The sequence below is a fragment of the Molossus molossus genome, unplaced genomic scaffold (assembly GCF_014108415.1).
Source record: "Molossus molossus isolate mMolMol1 unplaced genomic scaffold, mMolMol1.p scaffold_m16_p_10, whole genome shotgun sequence".
NCBI classification, from domain to species: Eukaryota; Metazoa; Chordata; class Mammalia; order Chiroptera; family Molossidae; genus Molossus; species Molossus molossus.
This window is the reverse complement of record NW_023425345.1, coordinates 93736378-93763736: the sequence shown is the minus strand read 5'-3', so window position 1 is coordinate 93763736 and position 27359 is coordinate 93736378. Positions and strand designations below refer to the sequence as shown.

The window sequence follows — 27359 nt, the reverse complement described above, 5'->3', positions numbered from 1 at the left end:
AAGGAACATTCTAAAGTACTCCCCACAAGGCGTCATACATTCATTTCCCTTTGGTCCTAGCTAATTTAAGAAGTTATCAGGTGATGAGTGGGGATGTGCCTCGGTTTGCTGAACCTGTCTCATAACCATTTCTTAGTAAGACTTAAAAGCATCGTTTTCTTTTCTTGCCATGTCCCTAGTGTGCACGCATAGGTATTGAGAAGTTTCTCCCCTGCCCCACTGCAGGATTCCAACACAGGAATGGGTTTGTGAAATCCAGCAGGAAGGCACGGAAAGAATGGGCCCTAACAGGTTTTAAGCGCATGCCCGGAGCTGGCTCACCCGCCCGCCAGGGGGCAGCAGAGGTCTGGGCGCCGTACAACCAGAGGAAACGGTGGGGGACCGGAAGCAGAGGGAGCAACCAGAGAGGGGCTCAGAACGTAGATATCAGCATCGCGCTTCCAGCTTGCTTTACGGCTTTTGACAGATTACTTTGCGGCTCTTCTCCTTTTCCGGTTTGATTTAAGGCTCCTCCTCTGTCCTTCTTGTCCCCTCCCGGGATCACTGTCGATTTGGACCCTCTTCCCAGAATCCCCTTGCACTTCCTTCCCAGTCTCCTCTGCGCGGCTCTATCTAAACCCCCATCCCCTTTCCTTTAGCCTAGACTGAGCTCCCTGCGTGCACCGCGCGCTACCGAGGCGCGTAAGTGGGGAGGGACGCCCCGTGGGGTGGTTCCGGTTGGGGGTTGTGGAGCTAGGCCGGCTCAGTTTCCGAGAAGAGCACCAGAATGGCGGTTGAGCTTTTTTTGTGGGTCCCAATATAGTCATCTTGAGTCCATAGGCCAGTAGTAACGTACAGTAGGGGTTCAGGATCACGGCTTCCAGAGTTTAGTTTGGAGGAACAGGGGTATAGGAGACTAGCACCGACTCCCTAACGGAACCCCAGAATCCCGCCGCGGGATGAAGGCAGCCCATTGTTAGCTGCGGCGGTGCCGGGAAGGCCGCTTGTTGACCGGAGTGAGGTGCCGAAGTTTGTGTCGGTAGCCGAGCGGCGCTGGAAGGAGTGGCTGCGGTTTGGAAGGAATTTGACATTCGGTTGAGCCGCGTATTCAGCCTTTTAGATTTTTTTTTTTTTTAATCGAGATACAATTCACAAAGGAGCAAATATGTCCTTTTAAAGTGAACATCAGTATATTCACAAAGTTGTGCAACCACTGTTATCTAATTCCGGAACATGTTCGTCACCGTACAGAGAAACCCGGAGCTGATTAGCAGGCATTTCTCGTTAACCCTACCCCAACTCCAAGAATCTTTTTGTGTCTACGAATTTGCCAGTTCTAGACATATCACATAAGTGGAATCATACTGTATTTGTCCTTTGTGCTTGGTTTATTTTACTTAGCATGATGTTTTCAAGGGTCATCCATGTTGTAGCGTGTGTCAGTACTTCACTCCTTTTTATGGCTGAATAACAACATTTCTCCGTTAGTTTGTGAGTGTTAGGGTCGTCGTGCCCCCCCTTCCGGTTTTTGGCTTCCTAGACCTTTTAAGGTCAATTCCTCCACAGAACGAACTCTCAGTCTAATTTTGGGATTGGGTCAAGTATTTCAGTGACCTCGGTTTAGAGAAATTTGTATTTTTAAGGTCTTCTCAATTCAGCACTGATTAGACCATTAATTGCAGTGGTGACAAGCAGAAAAATGTTTGTGTGCAGTTCTCATTAGAAATGCTGCTGTGCAATGTATGCCATGACCTGTTACCTTGTGTATGAACGAACTGGGTGTGGTTGGAGATGAGTGTATGAAAATGTAACCAAGATAGCTGTGGGAGAGTAGTTTTACCCCAAAGCGACAGTCGATCTTTTTATTCGTTAGGTCTGCATTTACGAATTTATCTACTGGCTAAGATTTCTTTGAAATACCAAATTGATACTCAGGGCACTTTTGCAGATGGGTAGAGTACCGAAAATTTTGAGTTGTCCAATGATCCTGTTCCCAGTTGAGGTTAAAACAGGCGATGCTCTACCTTCTTGTTTCAACTCTCATACAGGAAATGAGAGTCCTTGTTGTGGGTATATTTAGTGCCAGGTGTTTTTTTCTTCACATTTTGTGCTTTTTGTTGGTGATTTTACTGTATGGAAAGGCCTCCAAGCATATTGCTGAAGTGCTGTCTGTTAAATGCAAGAAAGTTGTGATGTGCCTTGCAAAGACAAGCTTGTTTTAGATAAACTTTGTTCAGCACTGAATTCATTGTTGATGAATCAGTAATATATGTTAAATAAGATGTCTTTAAACAGAAACACACATGAAACAAGGTTATCTACTGACTGGTGAAAATGTGTCCAAAGGCTTGCAGGAATCTAACCCTGTATTTCTCCTAGGAATAGTGGTTCAGTACTTGATAATTCAATGTTCATGGTGACTTTATAGAATATAACTACTATGAATAATGAGAAATTACTGTATAACCATTTTAAATATTCAAGGACAGAAAGCCTAGTGTGGATATATTTAATCTTTGTGACTAACATTTTTCTACTTAAGGTATACATTTTTGATACCAGATAGGCAGTTTTGAAGTAGAGAGAAGCTAAAATGCTCTTTATATTATGTGCTGTGTAGGGACTATGTTAAGTGCTGGAGATTCGGTAGTTAGTATATGGCCCCTCTGTTCTCAAATGCCTGGATTAGGATTATGTGTGATATGTGATTTGACATATGTCCAAAATGCTCTGGGAATACAGGATTAATTCTATTTAGAGTGTAGTGAGGAGATGACATTTTGAGACCTAGTTCCTTCTTTTTACTTAAAAAATGTTTTTACTGCTCTTGTTAATTTTTTTTGTCATAAAAATTATAGCAGCATGTACATAACTGAAAATAAAAGGAAAAAACCCTTGATATCCAATCCTGCTGTTCTTGATCCTCACCTATCAGAGTCCTGTCAATTCTGCTTCCTGTAATACATATTCAGAGTCCATCCTTTCTTTACATTTCTATCATCTTTGAGCCTTTATCATTTTCTTTCATGATTGTTGTAACATAGACTCCTAACTGATCTCTTCCTCAATTATTCACTGTTGACAAAGAGCTTTCTGAGGCTTATATATCATTTTAGTGTTCTCAGCTTAAAATTTCCATTGCTTCCCCATAGTTTACAAACTAAAGTTCCAAGCTTTCATTTAATTATTTTTTGTTAATCCTCACCCTAGGATATTTTTCCATTGATTTTTAGATAGAGTGAAAGGGAGGGCTGGAGAGAGAGAAACATCGATGGGAGAGAGGCATATTGATAGGTTGCCTCCTGCATGACCTTGACCTGGGTCAGGGATCCAACCTGCAACCCAGGTATGTGCCTTTGACCGGGAATCAAAACTAACACTCTTTGGTCTGTGGGCTGATGCTCTGACCATGGAGCCAAACTGGACGGGGCTCAAGTTCTAAGCTTTTAAAGATGGATTCTATTACCCTTCATGATTATGCCCTCTCCTGTCTTTAAAGATGAAAAGAGGGCCCGGCTGGTGTGGTTCAGTGGTTGGGCGTCAACCCATGCACCAAAAGGTTGCTGGTTCAATTTCTGGTCAGGGCACATGCCCAGGTTGTGGGCCCAAACCCCAGTGGGGGGCATGCAGGAAGCGACCAATCAATGTTCTCTCTCATTGATCTTCTATGTCTCTCCCCTCTCCCTTCCTCTCTCTCTAAAATCAATAAAGAAGAAAAATGATAGAGGTTAGACAAAAGACGAAAATTTCCTTATGTAATATGCTTCATTCTCTCTTATTTCTTCCTGCCTTCTTCCACATGTAATTAGAAATGCTTTTAGGTAATAAGAGAATGGATAAGAATAAAAATGTTTCCCACTCTTGTTTACCTTTTTTTAAATAATAGGTTTTAAGTGATTTTTTAGAGATAGAGCAAGGGAAAGAGATAGAAACATTGATGTGAGAGAAAAAAGTCGATTGCTTCCTGCTTGCCCCCTACTGGGGATCGAGCCTGCAACCCAGGCATGTGCCTTGACCGGGAATTGACCCAGCAACTTCTTGGTGCATGGGTCGATGCTCAACCACTAGACACACCAGCTGGGCAGCATATTTAATTTCTAAAGAGATTATCAGATTTATTTCCAAAATCTTAAAACTAATAAGGCTTCTAGAAACTATGAAGACTATCTTCATGAACTGGGGGTGTACAAAAGGTTTTCTTAGGTAAGACTCAGAAAGCAATACTCACTTGAAATATATATAAATGGGATTACATCAAAATTTAAAACTTCTCTTCAAAGACAACTTTAAGAAAAGGAACAAGCAAGTGCTGACACCTGTCTGACAAAGGGCTGATATACAAAGTATATGAAGAACCATTAGGTTCGCCCTGGCTGGTTTGGCTCAGCCCATGGACCAATGAGTCGCGGGTTCGATTCCAGTCAGGGGCAGGTACCTCGGTTGCAGTTCGTTCCGGGCCCTGGTGGGGTTGTACGGGAGGCAACCAGTTGATATGGTTCTATTACATCGATGTTTTCCTCTATCTCTCTCTCTCTCTGTCTCCCTCCCTCTATCTGATAATAAGCAGAAAAATATCCTCTGGTGAGGAATTAAAAAAAAACCCATTAGGTTCAAGGCCTGAGACTAATGGTCTGTGGCCTGTTGCTTTACCCTCTGGATCTGCAGCTCCATCTTCAGGTTATTCTCACCTTTTCCATGAAGGGTAGCATATGTTTATCACCCTGTTTCCTGCCAACAGTGTATGAGAGTTCTAATTGCTTCACATCCTTGCCAACTTTGGGTGTTGTCAGTCTTTATTTTTAACCATTCTGGTGGGTATTGAGTGGTTTGTCATTATGGTTTTAATTTTAGTTCTTGATTAGAATGTTGTTGAGTGCTTTTTCCCACACTTTTGTAAAATGCCTGTTTAAATCTTTGTCCAATTTCATTATTGAGTTGTAGGAGTTCTTTATATATCCTTTTAATATCCTAGATATTAGTCTGTTGTGGTTGCCTATTCATTTTCATGGCTTTTTTTTTTTTTTGATAAGCAAAGTTTTATATTTTGATGTAGTCATATTTGTCTTTTTTTTTTTTCCTCCTTTTATAGTTAATGGTTTCTGAGTACTGTCTGAGAAATCTTGGCTAGTTTCAGGTTATAAAGACATACTTCTCTGTATTTTCTTCTGGATAGTTTATTGTTCTAGCTTTTATAGTTAGGCCTATGATCCATCTCTAGTTTTTATGAATGGTGTGAAATGTTTTGTAAAAAATATTAAAACATTTTTCATACAGTTTGTTGTTCCAGCATTATTTGTTGAAAACGCCATTGTATTTTGTTAGTACCTTTATTGAAATTCATATATTTTTAGAAATGGCAGCTGATTTCTGGACTCTCTTTTCTGTTCCTTTGATCAACCCTTATCAGTAAGTACCACACTGTTGTAATTACTAGAGTGTTAGCATAAGTCTTGAAGTCATATAGTGTAGGTCAGCAACTGTGTTGTTGTTTTTCAAGTTTGATTTGGATAATTTAGATCCTTTGCATTTTCCATATAAATATTAGAAGCATCATTTTACCCAAAAAAGACTAATAGGCTTATGATTGGGATGACATTGAATCTTTAGATCAATTTGGGAAGAATTAACATCTAAACAGTATTGAGTCTTCAAATATATGAACATGGTACATCTCCCTTCTTATTTAGGTCTTTTAAAATTTCTTTTAGTACTGTTTTGTTTTCAGTGCAGCAGTCTTACACATCTCTCATTAAATTTACTCCTAAGTGTGTTTTTAAAAAAAACTCCATTGTAAATGGAGCCATCATTTGTATTGGTACATAATGTGCCATTTTTCTCTGACTGCTTTCAAGATTTTCTCTTTATTTTTGGTTTTTAGCAATTTGTCTATGATATGTTTAGGTGTGTTTTTCTTTGTATTTATCTTGCTTCGCGGTTTGCTGAGCTTTGTAAATGTATACATTTATGCATGTCACCCAACTTGGGAAATTTCAAGCCATTATTTTTTATTTAAAAAAAATTTTTTTTTTAATTGATTTTAGAGAGAAAGAAAATGAAAGGGAGAGAAGATAAAAATATCGATGAGAAACAGCATCAACTGACTGCTTCCTGCATGCCCCCCACTGGGGATTTGGCCCACAACCTGGGCATGTGCCCTGACCAAGAATCAAACTGGCAACATCTTGGTGCATGGGTTGACGCTCAACCACTGAGCCACACTGGCCAGGCAAGCCATTATTTTTTAAAATATTTTTTTCCCATTGTCTTTAACCTCTTCTTTTGGGACCTTAATTATATGCATGTTAGGCATTTTGATATTGTCCCACAGAACCCTGAAGCTCTTTCATTATTTTTAGTCTTTGAGTTCACTGACTCTTTTTTATCTCTAATTTTGCATTTTGTGAATAGGATTGACAGTTGGGATGACTTATGAGATTCCTTGTTCAAGGGTGGTTCCTATTTGCGGGGTATGGTTATATGTCCTTTGATTTTGAAATTTTCCCTTGTATTACAGGATCCCATATATTCCCTCTTTTTCCCTTCACAGGACAGTTTCAAAGGGCATCTCGCCTTACTTTCAACCTCTTCTCCCCAGAAACATTGACTTTCAAGACTGCCTCATTGAGTTCTAGACTACACTGGTCTACCAGAACACTTTGTCAGTATCTTTATACTTAGTGTGGGTTTTCTCTTTCCAGGAGTGATTTTAGTTCTACCTAGGCTCTCCATCATCCTCTTCTCTCTTCTATGTATTTCCTTTCCCATCTGGGGCCCACCTTGCTTTCCTTAAAGAGTTTGGACGAGAGTTTGAGAAATATTTCCACCAGAAATTGATGTTTAGTTTTTATACTTCCATGCTACTTGAAGTTTATAGTATTTTCAGTCTTCTAATTATGTTAGAAGATAGGGATATTTGTGGTTTTATTGGTCTGTATAGTTTTTGGAGGATGCATTGAGATATTTGGATTTATGTAGCACCATAACTTTGACTGTTAGGAAGTCTTGCCTAACATTTTATTTTGAAAAAATTGAAGCCTTCAGTAAAGTTACACAGTGAATATGGGCATACACTAGATTCATAAGTTTGTTAGTTTGCTTTATCTTTTTCTTTTCCTCTCTTTGCATGTGCGCACACATACACTCACATTTTATTGAATGATTCGAAAGGTGCAGAAAACATGCTGATTTACTCTAATACTTTATCATATATCTCTTACATAACTATGATAAATTATCACACTCAATAGGTTTAACAATGGTAAAAGACCATCATATAATATGCAGTCCATCATCAAACTTCCCCATTGTCCCAGTAATAACCTTTATAGTTTTTTTTTCTTATCTAAAATCTTATCAAGGATCACACCATGCATTTTAATTGTCTTGTCTCTTTAGTCTTTTTTTTTTTCTTTATTATTGGTTTTAGAGAGAGAGGAAGGGAGAGGGAGAGAGAGATAGAAATATCGATGAGAGAAACATCAATTGGCTGCCTCCTCCATGCCCCCCACTGGGGATGAGGCCCACAACCTGGGCACGAACCCTGACCAGGAATCGAACCAACGACCTCTTGGTGCATAGGTCAGTGCTCAACCACTGAGCCACACTGGCTGCTGTGCTCTTTAGTCTTCTTTAATCTAGAAGACTTTATTAGACCTTTTTTTTTTTTTTACTTTGTTTTGTTCTTTGAGACATTGACACTTTTGAAGAGTCTAGTTGTAGATTTGAACTTGTCTGATTATTACCTCATGATCAGAGTCATGATTAGATTGGTAGAATACTGCCTAAGTGATGTTGTGACCTTCTCAGTTCATCCTTCAGAAAACACATGGTGTGACTATTATAGGTGACATTATGGTTGATTACTTGATTACGTGGTAAAGCTATCTTTTGCACGCACATATCCTCATCCCCCACATTTTATCTTCAAGTGCAAGTAGTTTATTTGGGAGACGACCCCAGGTCATACTGGTAGCGGAGAGAAAAAGTGAGGTGAGAAAGAAAAGTCATTCAACAGAGGTAGTTGTCAAGCCAGTTACCACTGGTAGGCAATGAAACCTAATTTCACTGAGGAACTCTGAGCCAGTACAGAACTAAGCTCAGTGTTATTTCACAGAATGGGCAAGAAATCTAGGGTCCTTACACACCAACTCCTGTCAATCATTGTTTGAGGCTGCTTCCAGGGTATCAATTCTCTGGTGCTTCCAGCTTAACATTAATAGGTGCAAAATGGGCCCTGAATGCCAAAGGAAGCCTACAGGTAAAGAGATGCACTTATTGGCATTTGGAAGTTAGACCAGCGTGCACTATTGTAAGAGCTGAAGGGATAATTGGCAGAGCATTCATAGTGTCTGCTGTACTTGCTTACCCTAGAACCTGGAGCTTGATGCAAAAGTTTACATGCCATTATGTTTTCAGGAAGTGCAATTTTAGTAGGCAGAAGTGAGGGAAAGGGGGATTGAGGAGAGATGGAAGATTAAGTCAGTTCAAGGGTACATTTCCAAGTTGGCCACCCCTTAGTAACAAGTACAACTGATTGCTTGATTTCCTAAAGCTGTCTCCCAGGAGGATGTGTAAAGTATTGCGTCCCAGGTCAATCCACCCAAAGGAAGGAAGGAGATTTACCCTTCAGCTTCTGTATCTTATTGGTAAAAACTTTGCCCCATGGTACATTTACTCCCCAAAGCTTTCAGATTGTGCATGTGTGGGCATTAGGCGGGCCCCACAGGTTCTCGCACCTCAAAGTCAAGAGGGAAACCAAGGGTGGGAGGTGAAAGGCATCCAGCATGAGCAAGAAGTAAGGAACCGCCCTGGCCGGTTTGGCTCAGTGGTTGGAGCATTGCCCTGAGGACCAGAGAGTTCCGGGTTCGGTTCCTGCTAGGAGCACGTACCAAAAAAAAAGTAAGGAACCATTGGTTGTGCCTGTGTGCAGTTGGTTAGAACCAACATATTTATGGTCTGCCTAATTAGCTGGGATGAAAACAAGTAATTAGGGACCACAGGCAAGGCTGAGAAGACTTGAGATGCTGCTACATAAAATATGCCTGATACATTTGGATTCTACACAATCACTTATAAAAAAAAAAAGACAACAGTCATCTCTTGCTGGTGAGGATCTAGCCAAAATTTACTTCCACTCATAGTTTTTGATATATGATTAAAAGTTTCTATAAAAGAGATATTTTACGTTTTTGTCATCCTCACCCAAGGATATGTTTTTATTGATTTTTTTTTTTCAGAGAGAGAAGAAGGGAGGAGGGAGAGAGACAACACATCAATGTGAGAGAGAAATGATTGGTTGCCTCCCACATACACCCTGACCAGGAATCAAACCCACAACCTGGGTATGTTCCCTGACTGGGAATTGAACTCGAGAGGTTTCAGTGTACAGGACAATGTTCCACTGAGCCACATTGGCCAGGGCCCGAGGATATGTTCTTAGGGATTTTTAGAGAAAGGAAGGTGGGGGGGAGAGAAAGAAAGAGCGAGAGAGAAACATCAATGTGAGAGAGAAATTATCGATCAGTTGCGTCTTGCAGGCACCCCGACTGGGTGTTGAACCTACAACCTAGGTATGTGCCCTGACTGGAAATCGAACCCACAACTTCTTAGTGTAGGGGACGATGCTCCAACCAACTGAGCCACCTGGCCAGGACAAGATTTTAATTTAGTAATAGGAGAATAGTTATAAACAATTTATAAAGGATGGCAGAGCAGTAAGCATTGTTTCCAAGTAGAAACTAGAAAGGTGATTCCATGTTTTATTTTTTGGGCAGATAAGGGTTGTCCTTTTCTTCAACAAAAGGTTGAATCTTTTATGATATTGTTTAGAAAAGTGCCAACAAGTTGCTTTTTATATGTAAGAAGTATAACTCTTGCCTTATAAAATTAGTTTTAAAGAATTAAATAGACTTGGCCAGTGTTGTTCAGTGGTTAGAATGCCTGCTTCCCACCCCCACCCCACCCCCTGCCCCACCACCACCACACACACACACACACACACACACACACCATAGTGTACCATTCCTGGTCAAGGGCATGTACCTGGGTTGCAGGTTCAATCCCTGGCCACTCTCGGGGTGTGTGTGGGAGGCAACCAATCAGTGTGTTTCTCTCACACCCATGTTTCTCCCCTTCCCTCCCTTCACTCTCCCGAACCTTTCCTTCCACTGTCTCTAAAAATGAACAGAAAAAATATCCTCAGGTGAGGATTAATAACAACAACAAAAATAATAAATATACTTTGTCTGTATAGCCTGCAGTATGTATTTCACTCCTTCCCTCGTCTATTCATTTTATTACTAATCAAACATTTCGGTTTTGTTCCTGACCCCCTACTGTACATAAGGTACTGTGCTAGTCACTGGGGGTGCCAAGATGAATCAGAAGGAATCCCCCACCTTCTAGGACAGTGGTTCTCAACCTTCCTAATGCTGCAACCCTTTACCCCCAGTCATAAAATTATTTTTGTTGCTACTTCATAACTGTAATTATGCTACTGGTGCGACCCACAGGTTGAGAACCGATGTTCTAGGAGCTCATATTGGAGTGGGGGAAGATGGGTGTGGCAGAGATGGTACTCACCAAATATTCAGCTACTTTCTTACATTTCCCAGCCTCCACTGCAATTAAGTTGGGGCCATGTGACAAGTTCTGCCCATTTATGGCCTACGGCCCCTATGACCTGTTGTGACTTCTTCAACTTTCTCTACCCCTGCCACTATGACCTTGGAGGTCACATGTGCTACATGACACAGCTACAAGATGGACAAGGGCACCAGACTGCATTAGATCTTATATGGGATGAGATATGAACCTTTAGAGATATGAATCTTTATTGTGTTAAGCTTTTTTTTTTATTATTATCCTCACTGAGGATATTTTTGCATTTTTCTTCAGATAAAGTTCGGGTGGGGGGAGAAAGAGAAACATTGATGTGAGAGACGCATCGACTGGTTGTCTCCCACATGACCCTGACCAGGGCCAGGGCCTGAACTGCAACCGAGGTACATGCCCTTGACCAGAATTGAACCCACAACTCTGGTTCACGTGCGGACACTAACCGCTGAACAAAACTGTCCAGAACTATTTTTTTTAGTGGTAAAATATACATGTATAATTTATTTAACCATTTTAAAGCATGCAGTTCAGTGGCATTAAGTCCATTCACAATGTATATTCCCTTTTTGTTTGTTTTTTGTTTTTAATCTTCACCTGAGGATATTTTTTTCCATTGATTTTCAGAGAGAGTAGAAGTGGGGAAGAGAGAAAGAGAGAGAAACATTGAAGTGGGAGAGATGCATCAATTGGTTGCCTCCCGCATGTGCCCCAACTGGGGCCAGGGATTGAACTTGCAACCTAGGTAGGTGCCCTTGACCGGCAGTCGAACCCATGACCCTTCCGTGGGCAGGCCGATGCTCTAACTGCTGTGCCACATCAGCCAGGTGTCATACCCTTTTGTTTTTAACAAATAATCAGACAGGTGCTCATTTGAGACTTTGTGAATATCCTGTTCCCCCACAACTTTTAGCATACAATGATGCATCTTGTTGGAGGCTGCTATGACCACATCATTTTAATATGATAAATTTATGAAGTTGATTTTATTAATATTCCCTTTTACAAGTGAGGACATTTGTAAACAGCACAGAGCTGTTAAGTAATTATGGAATTTAAGTAACTTAAATTGTGGATATTGAACCACATCTGACTGTAATGTTTAAAGCATACTTTATAGCAGGCGTTGGCACACTGTGGCCTGTGAGTCAAATGTGCCACCTTTTTTTTGTAATAAAATTTTATTGAGCCACAACTATGCCCAATCATTTACATATTGTTTATGGCTGCTTTCCTAAGCAGTTGTGACAGAGATCAGATAGCCTGCAATACCTAAAATATTTACTATTTGGGCCTTCACAGAAAAAGTTTGGTGATTCCTGCTTTATAGAATAGGTATTTACATTTTTTATGTTTGTTTTTATTAAAATAATACCTGCACATGTTTGAAAATCAAATAGTGCTAAAAGCTTTATTTTGTAAAAGGAGATTCCTGCTGCACTTTACTCCTTCCCATTACCACTCAGACAGACATGCGGCATGCTTTTAATGGTCTTTTCTGGCCTTTACAGTTACAGTCTAAATAATATCTTTATTCCATTATTTCTTGATGTATCAATTTTAGACCCTAATAATTAACCTAGTTTAGCTCACTATCCTACTATTTAGTGCTGTATTATAAATAAATTTATCATTCTTAACTGAACTGTAATGTTTTATGATCATTTTAGTTTTCTGCATTTTCCACATGTTGTACGTAAGAAAATTACTGTGAATTTTAGCAATAACTAACATTTATTTAATACTTCATATGTTCCAGACACTATTTGAATGCAGTTTCATGCAGCAAATAAAGATTAAATAAATCTTGCCCTGGCCAGTTTGGCTCAGCAGTTGGAGCGTCGGCCTGCAGTCCAGAGAGACCCGGGTTCGGTTTCCACTAGGGGCACATATCTTGTTTGGTTTGTCCCTGCCTCTGGTTGGTCGTGTGGGTGGCAGCCACTCGATGTGTCCCTTTCACATTGATGTCTCTTTCTCTCTCTCTTCCTCTCCCTCCCTCCTACTCTATCTGAACAAAAAATGGAAAAAATGTCCTTGGGTGAGGACATTAAAAAAAAAAAAAAAGATTAAATAAATCTTTATAGTACTATTATTATCTCTATTTTCTACATGAGAAAACAACATTTAGAGACATTATGCGATATTTTCCCCTTGGTCAAGCACCTAGTGGGCGATAGAGCCAGAAACTGACATTTAAAACTTGAACTCTTTTTTATTTTTAATCCTTACTCAAGGATATTTTTCCATTTATCTTCAGATAGAGTGGGAGGAGGAGAGAGAAAGAGAGAGAGAGAGAGAGAGAGAAAGAGAGAGAGGGAGACATCAATGTGAGAGAGACACGTTGATTGGTTATCTCCTGCATGACCCCAACCAGGGCCGGGACCGAACCACAAACCTGCCCTTGACTGGAATCAAACCTGTGACTCTCTGGTCCAAGGGCTGACACTCTAACTGCTGAGCCAAACTGGTCAGGGCAGAACTTGAACTCTTAAACATTATATTAAAATGCCACGTGGAGAATCATACCTTTTTTAAAAAAAATAATTTTTACTGATTTTTTAGAGAAAGAGGAAGGAGGAGAGAGAGAGAAACATTGATGTGAGAGAAAAACATCCATCAACTGCTTCCTGCACACCCCCTACTGGGGATCGAGCCTGCAGCTCAGGCATGTATCCTGACCAGGAATGGAACCGGGGCCTCTCAGTCTATGTGACGATGCTCAGTTCACTGAGCCACCCGAGCTGGGCGAGAATCAAACCTTTTTACAATCATATTTATAGTTCTATTAGTGAATCCGAAAATTTATAACATAAATTTGCTGAGACACCAACTTTGAATCTGATTTAATACAAGTGTAGGAATAGTCAGAAAAAATGGGTCAGCCAGTTGCAGGTGCCTTTCTGAGAGTAATTCTGTTTTCTAATGGGTTATAGATTTGCACAGCCTCAGTCTAATGCACTGGCTCTCAAACTTGAGCTTGCATCAAAATCACCTGGTAGGCTTGGTAGAGCACTAATTCCTGGGCCTCATGTCTAGTTTCTGATTCAATAGGTTTGGGGTGGAGCCTGAGAGTTTACATTTCTAACAAGTTCCAGGTGAAGCTGATGCTCTAGGAGTCTTCTGTTACCTTTTCTTGCTCTTTAATTGTTTCATGTCTATTAGTCTTCTCCACCAGCTGGCTTGTTAGCGCCTGGCAAACAGTTCAGTTACTATGGCTTACATTTTTTTGTTGACCCCACAGAGGCCAGGGTTGAGTTGTACATGTAGTAGGTGATGATAAGGTGATTACTCTCCCTTAGAGTGTTTGTAATTTAGACTTTTTCATTTATGAATATTATAGTTGTAATATGTGTTTATAATACATTCTCATTATAAAAACCCCCTTTATTAGCACTATCATCCTAGCAAAATTTTTAGCAGAAAAGTAGAAGCAGCCTCTAAAAGAATTACAGGGGATGTGCGTCTGTAGCTAAGCACTGAGGAACTTAGTCCTTGAATGGGTCAGTGTTTACAAGTATGTAAATAAAGTGACTCGTGGGATGTTGTATATGGATGTTTCATCTGATTTTTTAGTAAGGGCTCTTGCCTTTTGACTTTAGCATTCTTTGAGCTCTTTTAAAAATCTTCTGTTTATATAGAGGCCAACCAGAATCAACATGTCTGGGACTGAGGAAGCAATTCTTAGAGCCTTTGACAGCCATCCCTTTTCTGCTGGCGGCAACTCTTTATTATGCTTTGGACAGGTAATGGTTTGGGTTTTTCACCCCTGCAAAGAATGAAGTTAAGTGAAAAAGATATCAGGAAGCAGTTTGTAGAGCACCATCGTGTACACATGTAAACTATTTTATTAGTTTTTCCTTTAGATGTATTATTTGGGAGCTTTTGATGAACTCAGGGCAGTTTGGAACTTTAGCATCAAAAGACTAATAGTAGTGGGGATTACATTTAGCTTTAAATTTTATTTAGTTATTGGATAGATTACATATTCATATGATATAACATTCAAAATGAAACAAAGATTATATGTGAACAGTTTTACTATTTCCCTATCATTCCTGCCCACCTTTCACCCAGTTCTCTGTTTTGGAGGCATCAAAGTTCTGGTGTCATTCTATGTAGAGATACCCAGTGCATATAAAAGAGCCTCATTTTGTCCACCCAAATTCTGTCTTTCTCTTTACTAGAGATGTTTGTATTTATTTCATCTAAATGGGGTAAGGGGGAAACATCCAAGGGGACAAAAATCCAAACAAGTAGTAGTATATTTATCTGTGTAGGATGGGAAATTGTTCAGTTGAAGAATAGGCACACAGCTGTTGAGAAGATACTGGGAGACCCCTGTCGTGTTTTCCCTCCTCTCCTCCTTTGCCTGCGTCAGTGTCATGCAGACTCAGAAGTGGGAGTCTTTAGTTTCGCAATTCTGGCTTGAGAAAGTTTGTAGGGATGGTAGTAACATCTCAGGCAGTGGTTCTCCAAATGTGGTTCAGTGGCCCCTGGGGATCCACGAGACCTTTTCAAAGTCCATGAGGTCAAAATTATTTTTATAATAATACTAAAATACTACTTGCTTTTTTCACTCTCATTCTCTCATGAGTGAACGGTGGAGTTTCCCAGAGACTGAATAGCAGTAATAACATCATTGCTTTGATGGCTAGTGAATGTGTGTCTTAAAAATGTCTCAGTTTTTATTCCTCATATTGATAGATATAGCCCACATAAACAAAAGCTCTTAGGGTCCACAATACTTTTTAAGAGTGTAGTAGAGTGTGAAGACCAAAAAGTTGGAGACTTGCTGATTGATATAAAGAATGTTAGAAATGTCAATTTAATTTTTATTCTGGATTGTAGTACCAGTACACAGCAGGAGAGTACCAGGCCATCCAGAATGCTCTGAGGCAGAGACTGGGCCCAGAATACATAAGTAGCCGCATGGCTGGAGGAGGCCAGAAGGTAGGAGAGTTTATGTACCTGAACAGTGGGTGCCAATATAGCTGACTTCTCAGATGATCTTGCCAACTTCCTCTCTGGGTCCTCATGGATTCAGAAGGTCTCTTGTTCACTATTACTGATGTTTCCTAGTACCTTTGGGAGGGCATGGCTTCTAGCCTTCATTTTCATCAGAAATGACCCAAGCATTGTCTTGAGGATTATATATCTGCCATCAGGATTTTTACACAATCCTTTAAAAATATGTCTCTTGCCATTTGTTTCTAATTTTAACTTTTGTGTATGTTTTTGGTTTTCTGTAACATGTCAGCCTGAGATGTATACTTTTTTGGAGACTGCTAGGCAAGTGGATATCTTTACCCTTGAGTCTAATCCCTCCAGACAGAACATTCATTCTAATTGGCTCCTTCAGGAAAGACCTTTGCAATAAGTTCACTGAGAATTTTCCTGGAATACTTAAGGGCAATTTTGCCAAAAAAGCTGGTAAGGAATAAAGTAAATTTTTATCTACATATAAATATGATAAGAAATTTTAACAAGTTTTTTTTTTTCTTTCTTTAATTTGTTTTCCAGGTGTGTTACATCGAAGGTCACAGGGTAATTAATCTGGCCAATGAGATGTTTGGTTACAATGGCTGGGCACACTCTATCACACAGCAGAATGTGGGTGAGCAGTGGTGACTTCTTCATTTCCCTTACTTGGCACTGTCTGATTTCTGATCAGAGTATTTTGTGGGTGAGGATGTTGGGTAGATGTATTTGGTTATCAGCAGGAAGAATATGGGTAAAGCACAGGGATCAGTATCTTCTACTGGTTTTCTTTCTCACCCCTAGATTTTGTTGACTTTAACAATGGCAAGTTCTACGTGGGAGTCTGTGTTTGTGCAAGTCCAGTTGAAGGTGAGGGTGAGGAAATAGATTTGCTGCCTCTAAGGCTTGGGAGGGTGATGAGAGAGAATGAACAGGTAGGAAGTCTCTGGGCTGTGGCACAGCCAAGCTGGGGAATAGGCCCCAGAGCTGGGTCTCAGCCAGTGTTCCTCAGGATGGGGGTATTCAAAGGTTTTTCCCCATGTTGCTCCTAAAAGAAATTTGAAAAACTATTCTCTGTCATTTTGAAGTTGGCACTTCAAAGTTGTCACCATAAATATAGTTGCAAGAGTATATTTTAGGCATATTGTAAAATTTGACATTCTAAAATAAATCTGTTATATCTTTTTACAATGTACCAAGTGATTCTAAATATCATAGAGGATTAAATACTGTCATCCATTTAAAAAGATACATGCACAAGCTATTCTTTTAAACAAGTTATTTTTTATGTTTTTGTTATTCCTCACTGGAGGATATTTTTCCATTGGTTTTTAGAGAGAGTGGAAAAGAGAGAGAGAGAGAAAAAAACATCGATGTGAGAGAGACACATTGATTGGTTGCCTCCTGAACAACCCTGACCAGGGCCTGGAATTGAACCTGCAACCCAGGTATGTGCTCTTGACCTGAATCAAACCTGTGACCCTTTGGTCTGTGGGCTGACGTTCTAACCAGTGAGCCATACTGGCCAGGGCAAACAAGTTAGTCTTTAATCATAGGAAATTTACATGGTTTCTTCTTGAACTCATATTTCCATTCTATTTCTACACTGGCTTTTATTATAATATAATATATATTTGTCATTGAAATTTTTTTTATTAATATCTCACCTGAGATAATAATCCTCACCTGAGGACATTTTTCGATATTTTGTTCAGATAGAGTGGGAGGGGGAGAGAGAGAGAGAGAAACATCAACGTGAAAGGAACACATTGAGTGGTCGCCACCCACATGACCCAACCAGGGCCAGGGACAAACTGCAACTGAGGTACATGCCCTTAGTGGGAACCGAACCCAGGTCTCTCCAGACCACAGGCCGACGCTCTAACTGCTGAGCCAAACCGGCCAGGGCTTTATTAATATTTTTATCATACTTCCCTGCTTCTGTGTGTGTGTGTGTGTGTGTGTGTGTGTGTGTAAAATTAAAAATTCTGGCCCTGGCCCGTTTGGCTCAGCAGTTGGAGCATCGGCCTGCGGACCAGAGAGTCCCGGGTTCGGTTCCCTCTAGGGGCACGTACCAAAAAACAAAACAAAAAAACAACAACAATAAAAATAATATTAAAAATTCTGGTAAATTTTAGTGACCTGAAATCTCTAAATAATAAAAAATTTATTCTGGATTGAGTGACTGTTACAGGTATTGTTAGCATACAGTTGATTAGTCAACTGTGCTTATGTGGAAGAGACATAACTCCCATCAACATTTGTATTACTATTATTCATTCCTAGAGAGAACATTCTATTCAGCATTAATTCTATTCTGGCTTTTTATTTTTATAAATAGTACTGAAAAACCGTATTTAGTACTATAAGTGAGTAAGTGGAAAGAGTTTTGTTATAGTGTCATTCGTTGCTTTGAATGCTGTCTGAGTTATATTTCAAAAATCATAGAGTGCTATCATCAGAAATTATATTAAATTCTCTAGATGTGAACAGCTTGGTCAGGTGCACTTCACTGCTGAAGTGGATGACTCATGACTTGCGAAAGGATTTGCTGTCCAATCATTATAGTCTGTTAAATATAATATTTAAAATATTCCTTTTGTTTGGTGTCCCAGAAGTTTTTATTCTTCTTTAGTGAGATTTGGGGTGGATTGGATATGTGCATTTTTTATGTGAAAGAGGAAGTGGGGAAGGAGAATTGTCTTGACCACAGCCACATTTTCAAGCAGATCAAGTCCAGGAAATAGTACTGAAATTGATTCTCTTAAACTCTCTGTGCCTGTGTGCCCTTTAGCAGGCCCCTGGGGTCTATGTACCCAGTGTGAACGCTGCTGCTTGAGGAAAAGAAGAGCTTAGAACCAGAGACACAGCTGCAGCTTTTCATGTTGGACTTTGAACTCCTTTTCTACCTCCAGGATGGTTCATATCATGAAGATGTAAGCTATGGTGTTAGTGAGGGCCTCACGTCAAAGGCCTTGTCCTTGGAGAAGGTAGAAAAGAGGCAGTGACGGATGGGCTGAAGCGAGCCCTGAGGTAAGCAAAAGGGCTGGAGTCTAATCTGCTTCATTTTAGTTCCTGTTTCAAAGCAGTGTTGGTTTTTTTTTTAAAAGGTACTATATTCACATTGTCCAAAAATCAAAATATATGTGTCACTCCCTGTCTGCTCTGCTTTCCTACTCCCGTGTTTTCCCAGTGCTACAACATGCCTAAGTCTCCGCTTTGGGGAGTAAGTGGTAGAATACTATTCTCTGTTCTGTACTTGATTTTGCGCTTGCTTCCTTTCCACATGAGTACATAGATAGTTTCCTTGTTCTCTTTAACACACCTAAACACTTCTTCATTGTGTACATGTCACGTAGTTAACTTATTTACATAGAGCAGGGCTATTAACCTTTTTGGGTCATAGATACCTTTGAGATTTGAAGTGAATTGTATCACCAGAAAAGTACATGTATAAACATGTACTAAAATTTTGCAATACCATAGCCTATAAGAGAGTGTGTATATGCCAGGTAAAGAACTTTAATCATGGAGAATTGAGCCCCTAAGTGTGAGTGGCCGGCCCATTGTTGGGGAATTGGAGCAGTCGTGGGTAAAAAAGATCTCTGCTCTGGAATTTGTGCTCCATGTCAGGAGGTAGCTAATGGGGTTTTGTAAATGGTTTCCGAGTCTTTCATATTCATTGCCTCTCATTGAGGACAGGGATTTGTGACTGTTATGCTCACTGCTGTATTCTCACAACCTAACCGTGAAGGAACATGGCAATTCTCAATAACCAGTTTTAAAGGCGTATTAGCGTCCATTTCCTCTGCTGCCATTGAGAAGCAGCTTGCTCAGAGTTGTAACTCTGTTCTCTGATGTTTACATACAACAATTCTCAATCCTGTTTCCCTTTTTTTTCCTTACCCTTAGAAGCTTTGGAAATGCACTTGGAAACTGTATTCTGGACAAAGACTACCTGAGGTCACTAAGTAAGCTTCCACGCCAGGTATGTTAGAAATGGATGAATGGAATGCGTTGCAGTAAAGATATACCTAATTCTCTTGTGTCATGGGTTGAGTATTTGGGGACAAAGAGAGAAGTGAAGACTCAGCTCCTTAGAGGGTCTGGAATATGTATTTCAGATTTCGTTGACTATCAGAGCTTGCAGGAATGAATTACCTTGTTTCACAGCTGAAGAAATTGAAGCCTAGAGAATTTATGTTACTTCTCTCTTATGTAGAGAGCACTGCGGTTGGGAATGGTCTGTGAAATCTTAAAAGGAGCCATAGCCCACTGTCATTTCATGGAAACACTCAGAACCTCCCCTGTTCAACCTTCTTGCTTTTCCTTAGTTCTGCTGTCTTTCAGATGTAGATCTCTTGTTTCTGTCAATGCCTGTCCCATGATCTGAGCATTTGCCTTTGGAGAATGGGGTCCAGAGCGTTTCTGTTGCTTGGGGGAGTGTGGCCGTTTCTCTGAGGTCCCTCTAGTACTGCCACCTGGGGCAGCATTCCCTCTCTTGTACTTGAGGGGTTCTTTTTCCTGTGGAGCCCCTAACAGAGGTATGTGTCAATGGCATCTGTCAAAACTCCATTTATTTCCTTTTTAGAAATCCTTTTTATACATTATTATATATGCTCAGCTTGTTTATATTTTGTTAAGGATTTTTTTGCATCTATTTACAACAGATAGTAGTCAAGGTTTTTTTCTTTTTTTATTATGATAAAAAACATAAAATTTACCATATTAAACATTTTTAAGTGTACAGTACAGTAGAGAAACAGATCTCTAGGACTTTTTTGTCTTGTAATACTGACACTTGGTACTCGCAAATCAACTCCCCTCTCCCTCTTCTTCCAGCACCTGGTAACCACCATTCTACTCTGTTTCTATGAATTTGACTACTTTAGATGCCTCTTATAAGTGGAAACATACAGTTGTTGTTCTTTTGTGACTGGTTATTTCATTTAGCATAATGACCTCAAGGTTCATCTGTGTTGTAGCTTGTATCAAAATTTCCTTTCTTTTAAAACCTGAATAAACCTGGCTGGTGTGGCTCAGTGGTTGAGCATCAACCCACGCACCAAGAGGTCGCCGGTTAGATTCCTGGTCAGGACACATGCCCAGGTTGTGGGCCTGATCCCCAGTGGGGGACATGCAGGAGATGGCCAGTCAGTGTCCTCTCTCATCAGTGTTTCTATCTCTTTCTCCCTCTCCCTTCCTCTCTCTCTTTCTAATATCAATAAAGGGGGAAAAAAGGCTAAATAATATTCCATTTTAAGTATGTAGTATCATATTTTTGGGTTGCTTCTATTTCTTGGCTGTTGTGAATAGTGCTGTTATGAACATGGGTGTGAAAATACCTCTTCAAGACTCTGCTTTCAGTTATTTTGGCTACATATCTGGAAGTAGGGTTGCTAGTTCATTTAGTAGTTATATTTTTGAGGAACTTCCATTCTGTTTTCTATAATGGCTGCACCAATTTGCAGTTCATCTAACAGTGTACAGTACAAGGGTTCCAATTTCTCCACATCCTCAAAACACTTGCTATTTTCTTTTTCTTTCTTTCTTTTTTTTTTTTTGATAGTAGCCTTCCTAATGGTTGTGAGGTGGTATCTTATTGTGGTTTTGATTTGCATTTCTCTGATGATTAGTGAAGTTGAACATCTTTTCATATGCTTGTTGGCCATTTGTATATCATCTTTGAGAAGTATCTATTCAAGTCCCTTGCCCATTTTTAATTTGGCTATTTGATTTTTGTTGTTGTTGCGTTGTATTTCTTTTTATATTCTGGATTATTAATCCCTTATCAGAGATGGGATTGCAAATTTTTTTCTATTCCATAGGTTACCTTTTTAAAAAAATTAATTCTAACCTGAGGATATTTTTTCCATTGATTTTTAAAGAAAGTGGAAGGGAGGGAGGGCGGCGGGGGGAGAAAGAGAAAGAAAGAGAGAGACACATTGATTGGTTGCCTCCCACAGGTGTCCAGGGCCGAGAATTGAACCTGCAACCCAGGTGTGTGCTCTTGACCGGGAATCGAACTTGGAACCCTTTGGTCCGTGGGCCGACGCTCTAACCGCTGAGCCACACCAGGGCTCCATCGGTTACCTTTTAAGTTTTCAAATTTAATGTAGTCCCATTTGTATATATTTGCTTTTGTTCATCATGTTTTTGGTGTCATATTCAAGAATCATTGCCAAATCCAATATCATGAAGTTTTCACCTATGTTTTATTTTATGAATTTTAGATTTTGGGGTCTTAAGTATAAGTCTTAAATCTGTCTTGCTTTTGTTTATTTGTTTGTTTAACTTTTTTTTTTTTCATGCTCACCCGAGGATATTTTTGCATTTGCCTTCAGATAGAATGGGAGAGAGAGAGGGAGGAAGAGAGAGAAACATCGACATGAGAGAGACACATTGACTGGTTGCCATCCACACGACCCCAACTGGGACCGGAGATAGACTGCATCCGAGGTACGTTCCCTTATCGGGAACCGAACCCGGTACTCTCTGGTCCATGGGCCGATGCTCTAACCACTGAGCCAAAGCAGCCAGGGCTGTTTTACTTTTATTAGCATTTATTTTTATGCTGAATTTACTCCTGGGCCATAAGTGTTTGTTTCTTCTGGAATATCTTTTTTTCCTGTGCAATCTACCTGTTCTGGTTTAGGAATAGTCTGCTCCTTTTTCACTGAGGATCGTCTCAATGTGCCCATGAGCTACATAAGTTCTGTGCTGCATCTTAGGAGTTTTGTTCACCTGGATGTGCTCAATGACCAGTCTACATTTTTCACACTAATGACAGTACTGATCTGTTATTATTAACTAAAGTCCATACTGTATGCAGATTTCCTTAGTTTTTTCTATCCTAGGAGATGACATTACACTCTTGTCATGTCTCCTCAGGCTCCTCTTAGACTTGCCTTGATTGAATGACTTTGATAGTTCTGAGAAGTGCTAAAAGTATTTTGTAGAAAGCCCCTTAATGGGGTTTGCCTGAAGTTTTTCTCATGATTAGGCTGGGGTTATGGGTTTTTGGAAGGAAGGTCATAGAGGTAAAGTGCCGTTTTTAATCACATCAAGGGAACATACTATCAACATCACTAATCACATTTGATGTTGACCGTGGTTACCTGGTTGAGGGAGTATTTTTCAGTTTTCTCCACTATAAACTCACTGTTTTTCTCCCCTTTTCTAATTGTTCTCTGAGAAGGGATGTCACTATGTGAGACCACACATAGTGGTGGGGAGTTAACTCCACCTCCTTGAGGAGAATAGATTTGTCTCTTCTCTCCCATTTTTTATATAAATATTTATATCAGTATAGACTCATGGGAATTTATTTTATACTTTGAGTTTTAATTCCATTATGTGTTATTTTGTTGGTCAAATTGGTCCACTTGAATCTTTGACATATTCCTGTCGTGTTTTTTTTTAGCACTTCTGTACTTTCTGACACTAAAAGATGCTTCAGACTTATCTTGTAAATTTCCTGCCCCAATTCTAGAATCTGACATCTTTCAAGGAGCCTTGGTTTCTTTTATTGCAGAATGGTATTTACTTATTTACTAAAAAATTTTAGTCCGGCCGGTGGTTGAGCGTGGACCCATGCACCAAGAGGTCACTAGTTCGATTCCCAGTCAGGACACATACCCAGGTTGTGGGCCTGATCCCCAGTGTGGGATGTGCAGGAGGCGGCCAGTCAGTGTTCTCTCTCATCAATGTTTCTGTCTTTTTCTCCCTCTTTCTTCCTCTCTTTCAAAAATCAATAAAGGAAAAAAAAATTTAAATGATTTCTTTAGTTATAGTTGACATTTAAAATATTAGTTTCAGGTGTACGGCATGGTGGTTAGACATTTATATAACTTACAAAGTGATCCCCTGATAAGTCTGGTAGCCCCTGACAACATACATAGTTATTACAATATTATTGACTATACTTCCTAAGCTATATTTTACATCTTTATGACTACTTTGTAACTGCCAGTTTGTACTTCTTAATCCCTTCACCATTTTTACTAGCTTCCCAGCCTCTCCTGCCCCCCGCTTCTCCTATTCATCTGGTAGCCATCAGTTTGTTCTTTGTGGCTATGAGTTTGTTTCTGTTTTGTTTTTTAGATTCCCCATATAAATGAAGTCATGATATTTGTCTTTCTCTGTGTGACTTATTTCACTTAACATAATACCTTCTAGGTCCTCCATGTTGTTGCAAATGGCAAGCTTTCTTTTTTTTTTTTATGGCTGAAAAATATTTTATTATATATGTATCACATCTTCGTTATCCACTTATCTTTTTTTTTTTTCTTTTTTTAATCCTCACCAGAGGATATTTTTCCATTTTTTGTACAGATAGAGTGGGAGGGAGAGAGAGAGAGAAACATCGACGTGAAGAGACACATCGAGTGGCTGCCACCCACACGACCAACCAGGGCCGGGGACAAACTGCAACCAAGGTACATGCCCTTCGCGGGAACCGAACCCGGGTCTCTCCGGACCGCAGGTCGACGCTCTAACCGCTGAGCCAAACCGGCCAGGGCCATTATCCACTTATCTATCAGTAGTCACTTAGGTTGCTTCCATATCTTGGCTATTGTGAATAATGCTGCAGTGAACATTGGGATGCATTAGTATCCTTTTGAAGTAGTGTTTTGGATTTCTTTGAGTAAATGCCCAGAAGTGGGATAGCTGGGTCAAATGGTAGTTCTATTTTTAATTTTTTGAGGAGCCTCCATACAGTTGTTCATGGTGGTTGCACCAATTTGCAATCCTACCAATAGTGCACAAGAGTTCCCTTTTCTGTACATCCTCGCCAACACTTGTTTTGTTGATTTATTGATGATACCAATTCTGATAAGTGTGAAGTGATAATCTCATTGTGGTTTTAATTTGCATTTCTCTGATGATTAGTAAGCATCTTTTCATATATCTTTTGGCCATCTGTTCACATTTTTGGAATTGTTTGAGGAGGATAGGTATTAATTCTTCTTTGAATGTGTGGCAAAATTAATTTATGAAGCCATCAGGTCAATTTGTTGGCATGTAATTGTTTATAGTATTTTCCTATATATTTTTGTATTTCTGTGGTGTCTTTTGTCACTTCTCTTTTATTTCAGATTTTATTTATTGGAACCTTCTTTTTTCTTGATGAGTCTGGTTAAAGGTTTATCAATTTTGTTTGTCTTTTTAAAGAATCACCACTTGGGCCCTGGCCAGTTTGGCTCAGCGGTTAGAGCATTGGCCTGCGGTCCAGAGAGACCCGGGTTCGGTTCCCACTAAGGGCATGTACCTTGGTTGCAGTTTGTCTTCGGCCCTGGTTGGTCGTGCAGGTGGCAGCCACTCGATGTGTCCCTTTCACGTTGATGTTTCTCTCTCTCTCTTTCTCCCCCCTATTCTATCTGAACAAAAAATGGAAAATTGTCCTCGGGTGAGGATTAAAAAAAAAAAGAATCACCACTTGGGCCCTGGCCAGTTTGGCTCAGCGGCTGGAGCGTCGGCCCGTGCTCCAGAGAGACCTGGGTTCGGTTCCCGCTAAGGGCACGTACCTCAGTTGCAGTTTGTCCCCGGCCCTAGTTGGGTCATGCAGGAGGCAGCCACTCGATGTTTCCCTTTCATGTTGATGTTTCTCTCTCTCTCTCTCCTTCCCACTCTTCTGGACAAAAAATAGAAAACTGTCCTCGGGTGAGGATTAAAAAGAATCACCACTTGGTTTCATTGATCTTTTGTATTGTTTTCTTAGATTCTATCTCATTTATTTCCTCTCTGATCTATATTATTTCCTTCCTTCTACTCAGTTGGGCCTTTGTTGTTCTTTTTCTAGTTCCTTTAGATGTAAGGTTAGATGGCTTATTTCAGATTTTTCTAGTTTCTTGAGGTAAGCCTGTATTGCTAGAAATTTTCCTCTTTGAACTGCTTTGGGTTGTTGGTTTTTATTTTCATTTGCCTTAAGGTATCTTTTGATGTCTTTCTTGGTCTCATTGTTAATCCAGTCATTGTTTAGTAGCATGTCATTTAGCCTCCAGGTGTTTGTGTGTTATTCAGTTTTCTTATTGTAATTGATTTCTAGTTTCATACAATTGTGACCAGAGAAGATGCTTGCTATGATTTCAGTCCTCTTAGATTTATTGAGTCTTATTTTGTGGCCTGACATGTGATCTGTCCTGGAAGATGTTCCATGTGTGCCTGAAAGAATGTATATTCTGCTACTTTGGGGTGAAATGGCCCAAATACCAATTCATTTTATCTGGTCTAATATGTCATTTAAGGCCACTGTTTCCTTGTTAATTTTCTGTCTGAATGATCTATCCATTGATCTTAATGGGGTGTTAAAGTTCCATGCTGTGACTGTTTTACTGTCCGTCTTTCCCTTTATGTCTATCAGTATTTGCTTTATATTTTTAAGTGCTCCAATGTTAGGTATGTAAATGTTTACAAGGATTATATTCTCCTCTTGGATTGATCCCTTTATCATTATGTACTATTCTTTGTATCTGTGTGTCTTTCGATCTGAAGGGGGTCTTGTAGAAAGCATATGTAAAGGTTTTGTTTTCGTGTCCATTCAGCCACTCTGTGTCTTTTGTAGTTATTGCCATTTTATTCATATTTTTTATCTTTTTTCTTCTTCTTAAAGAAGACCCTTTAATATTTCTTCAATACTGGTTTGGTGGTGATGAATTCCTTTAGTTTTTTCTTGTCTGGGAAGCCCTATGTCTGTCCAATTCTAAATGATAACTTTGCTGGGTAGAGTAATCTTGGTTGTAGGTTCTTGCTTTTCATCACTTGCAATATTTCTTGCCACTCCCTTCTGGCCTGCAAAGTTTCTGTTAGAAATCAGCTGACAGTCTTATGGGAGCTTCCTTGTAGGTAGCTAACTCCTTTTCTCTTGCTGCTTTTAAGATTCTTTTTGTCTTTGACCTTTGGCATTTTAATTACGATGGATCTCAGGTGGGCCTCCTTGGGTTCATCTTTTTGGGATTCTCTGTGCTCCCTGGACTTGTATGTCTATTTCCTCTGCCAGGTTATTTCTTCAGATAGGTTTTCAATCCTTTATTCTGTCTTCTCCTAGTAACCCCTATGATGCAGATGTTGGTACACTTGATGTTGTTCCTGAGGTTCCTTACACTGTCCTCATAATTTTATATATATATATATTTTTTGTTTTTGTTCTGATTAGGTGTTTTTCATTGTCTTATCTTCCAAATCTCTGATTTGATCCTCTGCTTCATTTGATCTTCTATTGATTTTTTTTTTTTTTTTTTTTTTTATAAATCCTCACCCTAGGGACATTTTTCCATTTTTTGTTCAGGTAGAGTGGGAGGGAGAGAGAGGAAGAGAGAGAGAGAGAGAAACATCGATGTGAAAGGGACACATCGAGTGGCTGCCACCCACACGACCAACCAGGGCCGGGGTGGCTGCCACCCACACGACCAACCAGGGCCGGGGACAAACTGCAACCGAGGTACATGCCCTTAGTGGGAACCGAACCCAGGTCTCTCTGGACCGCAGGCCGACGCTCTTACCGCTGAGCCAAACCGGCCAGGGCTGATCTTCTATTGATTTTATCTAATGTATTCTTCATTTCAATTATTGTATTGTTCATTTATGACTTTTTTTTTACGGTTTCTGTCTCTTTGTGTAAGTTCTCACTGAGTTCATTTATTCTTTCCTAAGTTCTTTGAGCATAGTTATAACCAATGTTTTTGTTTTTGTTTTTTAATTTGTTAATCCTCACCAAGGATATTTTTCTATTGACTTTTAGATAGAGTGGGAGGGAGGGAGGGCGAGAGAGAGAGAAAAACATTGATGTG

General features: G+C 39.9%; 1 protein-coding gene across 1 annotated transcript in view; it reads left to right on the top strand.

The window, feature by feature from the left end:
• Positions 1-6478: 6478 nt before the first annotated feature.
• The window catches only part of RAD52 (RAD52 homolog, DNA repair protein), a 29727-nt gene continuing 8846 nt past the window's right edge, over positions 6479-27359 (top strand). The window contains 9 exon segments of the mRNA XM_036252123.1: positions 6479-6637; positions 14232-14336; positions 15442-15543; positions 16114-16207; positions 16375-16417; positions 16419-16440; positions 18486-18558; positions 18561-18603; positions 19483-19558. Of these exon segments, the coding sequence (XP_036108016.1) occupies positions 14250-14336; positions 15442-15543; positions 16114-16207; positions 16375-16417; positions 16419-16440; positions 18486-18558; positions 18561-18603; positions 19483-19558 (540 nt within the window). The 5' untranslated portion in view covers positions 6479-6637; positions 14232-14249.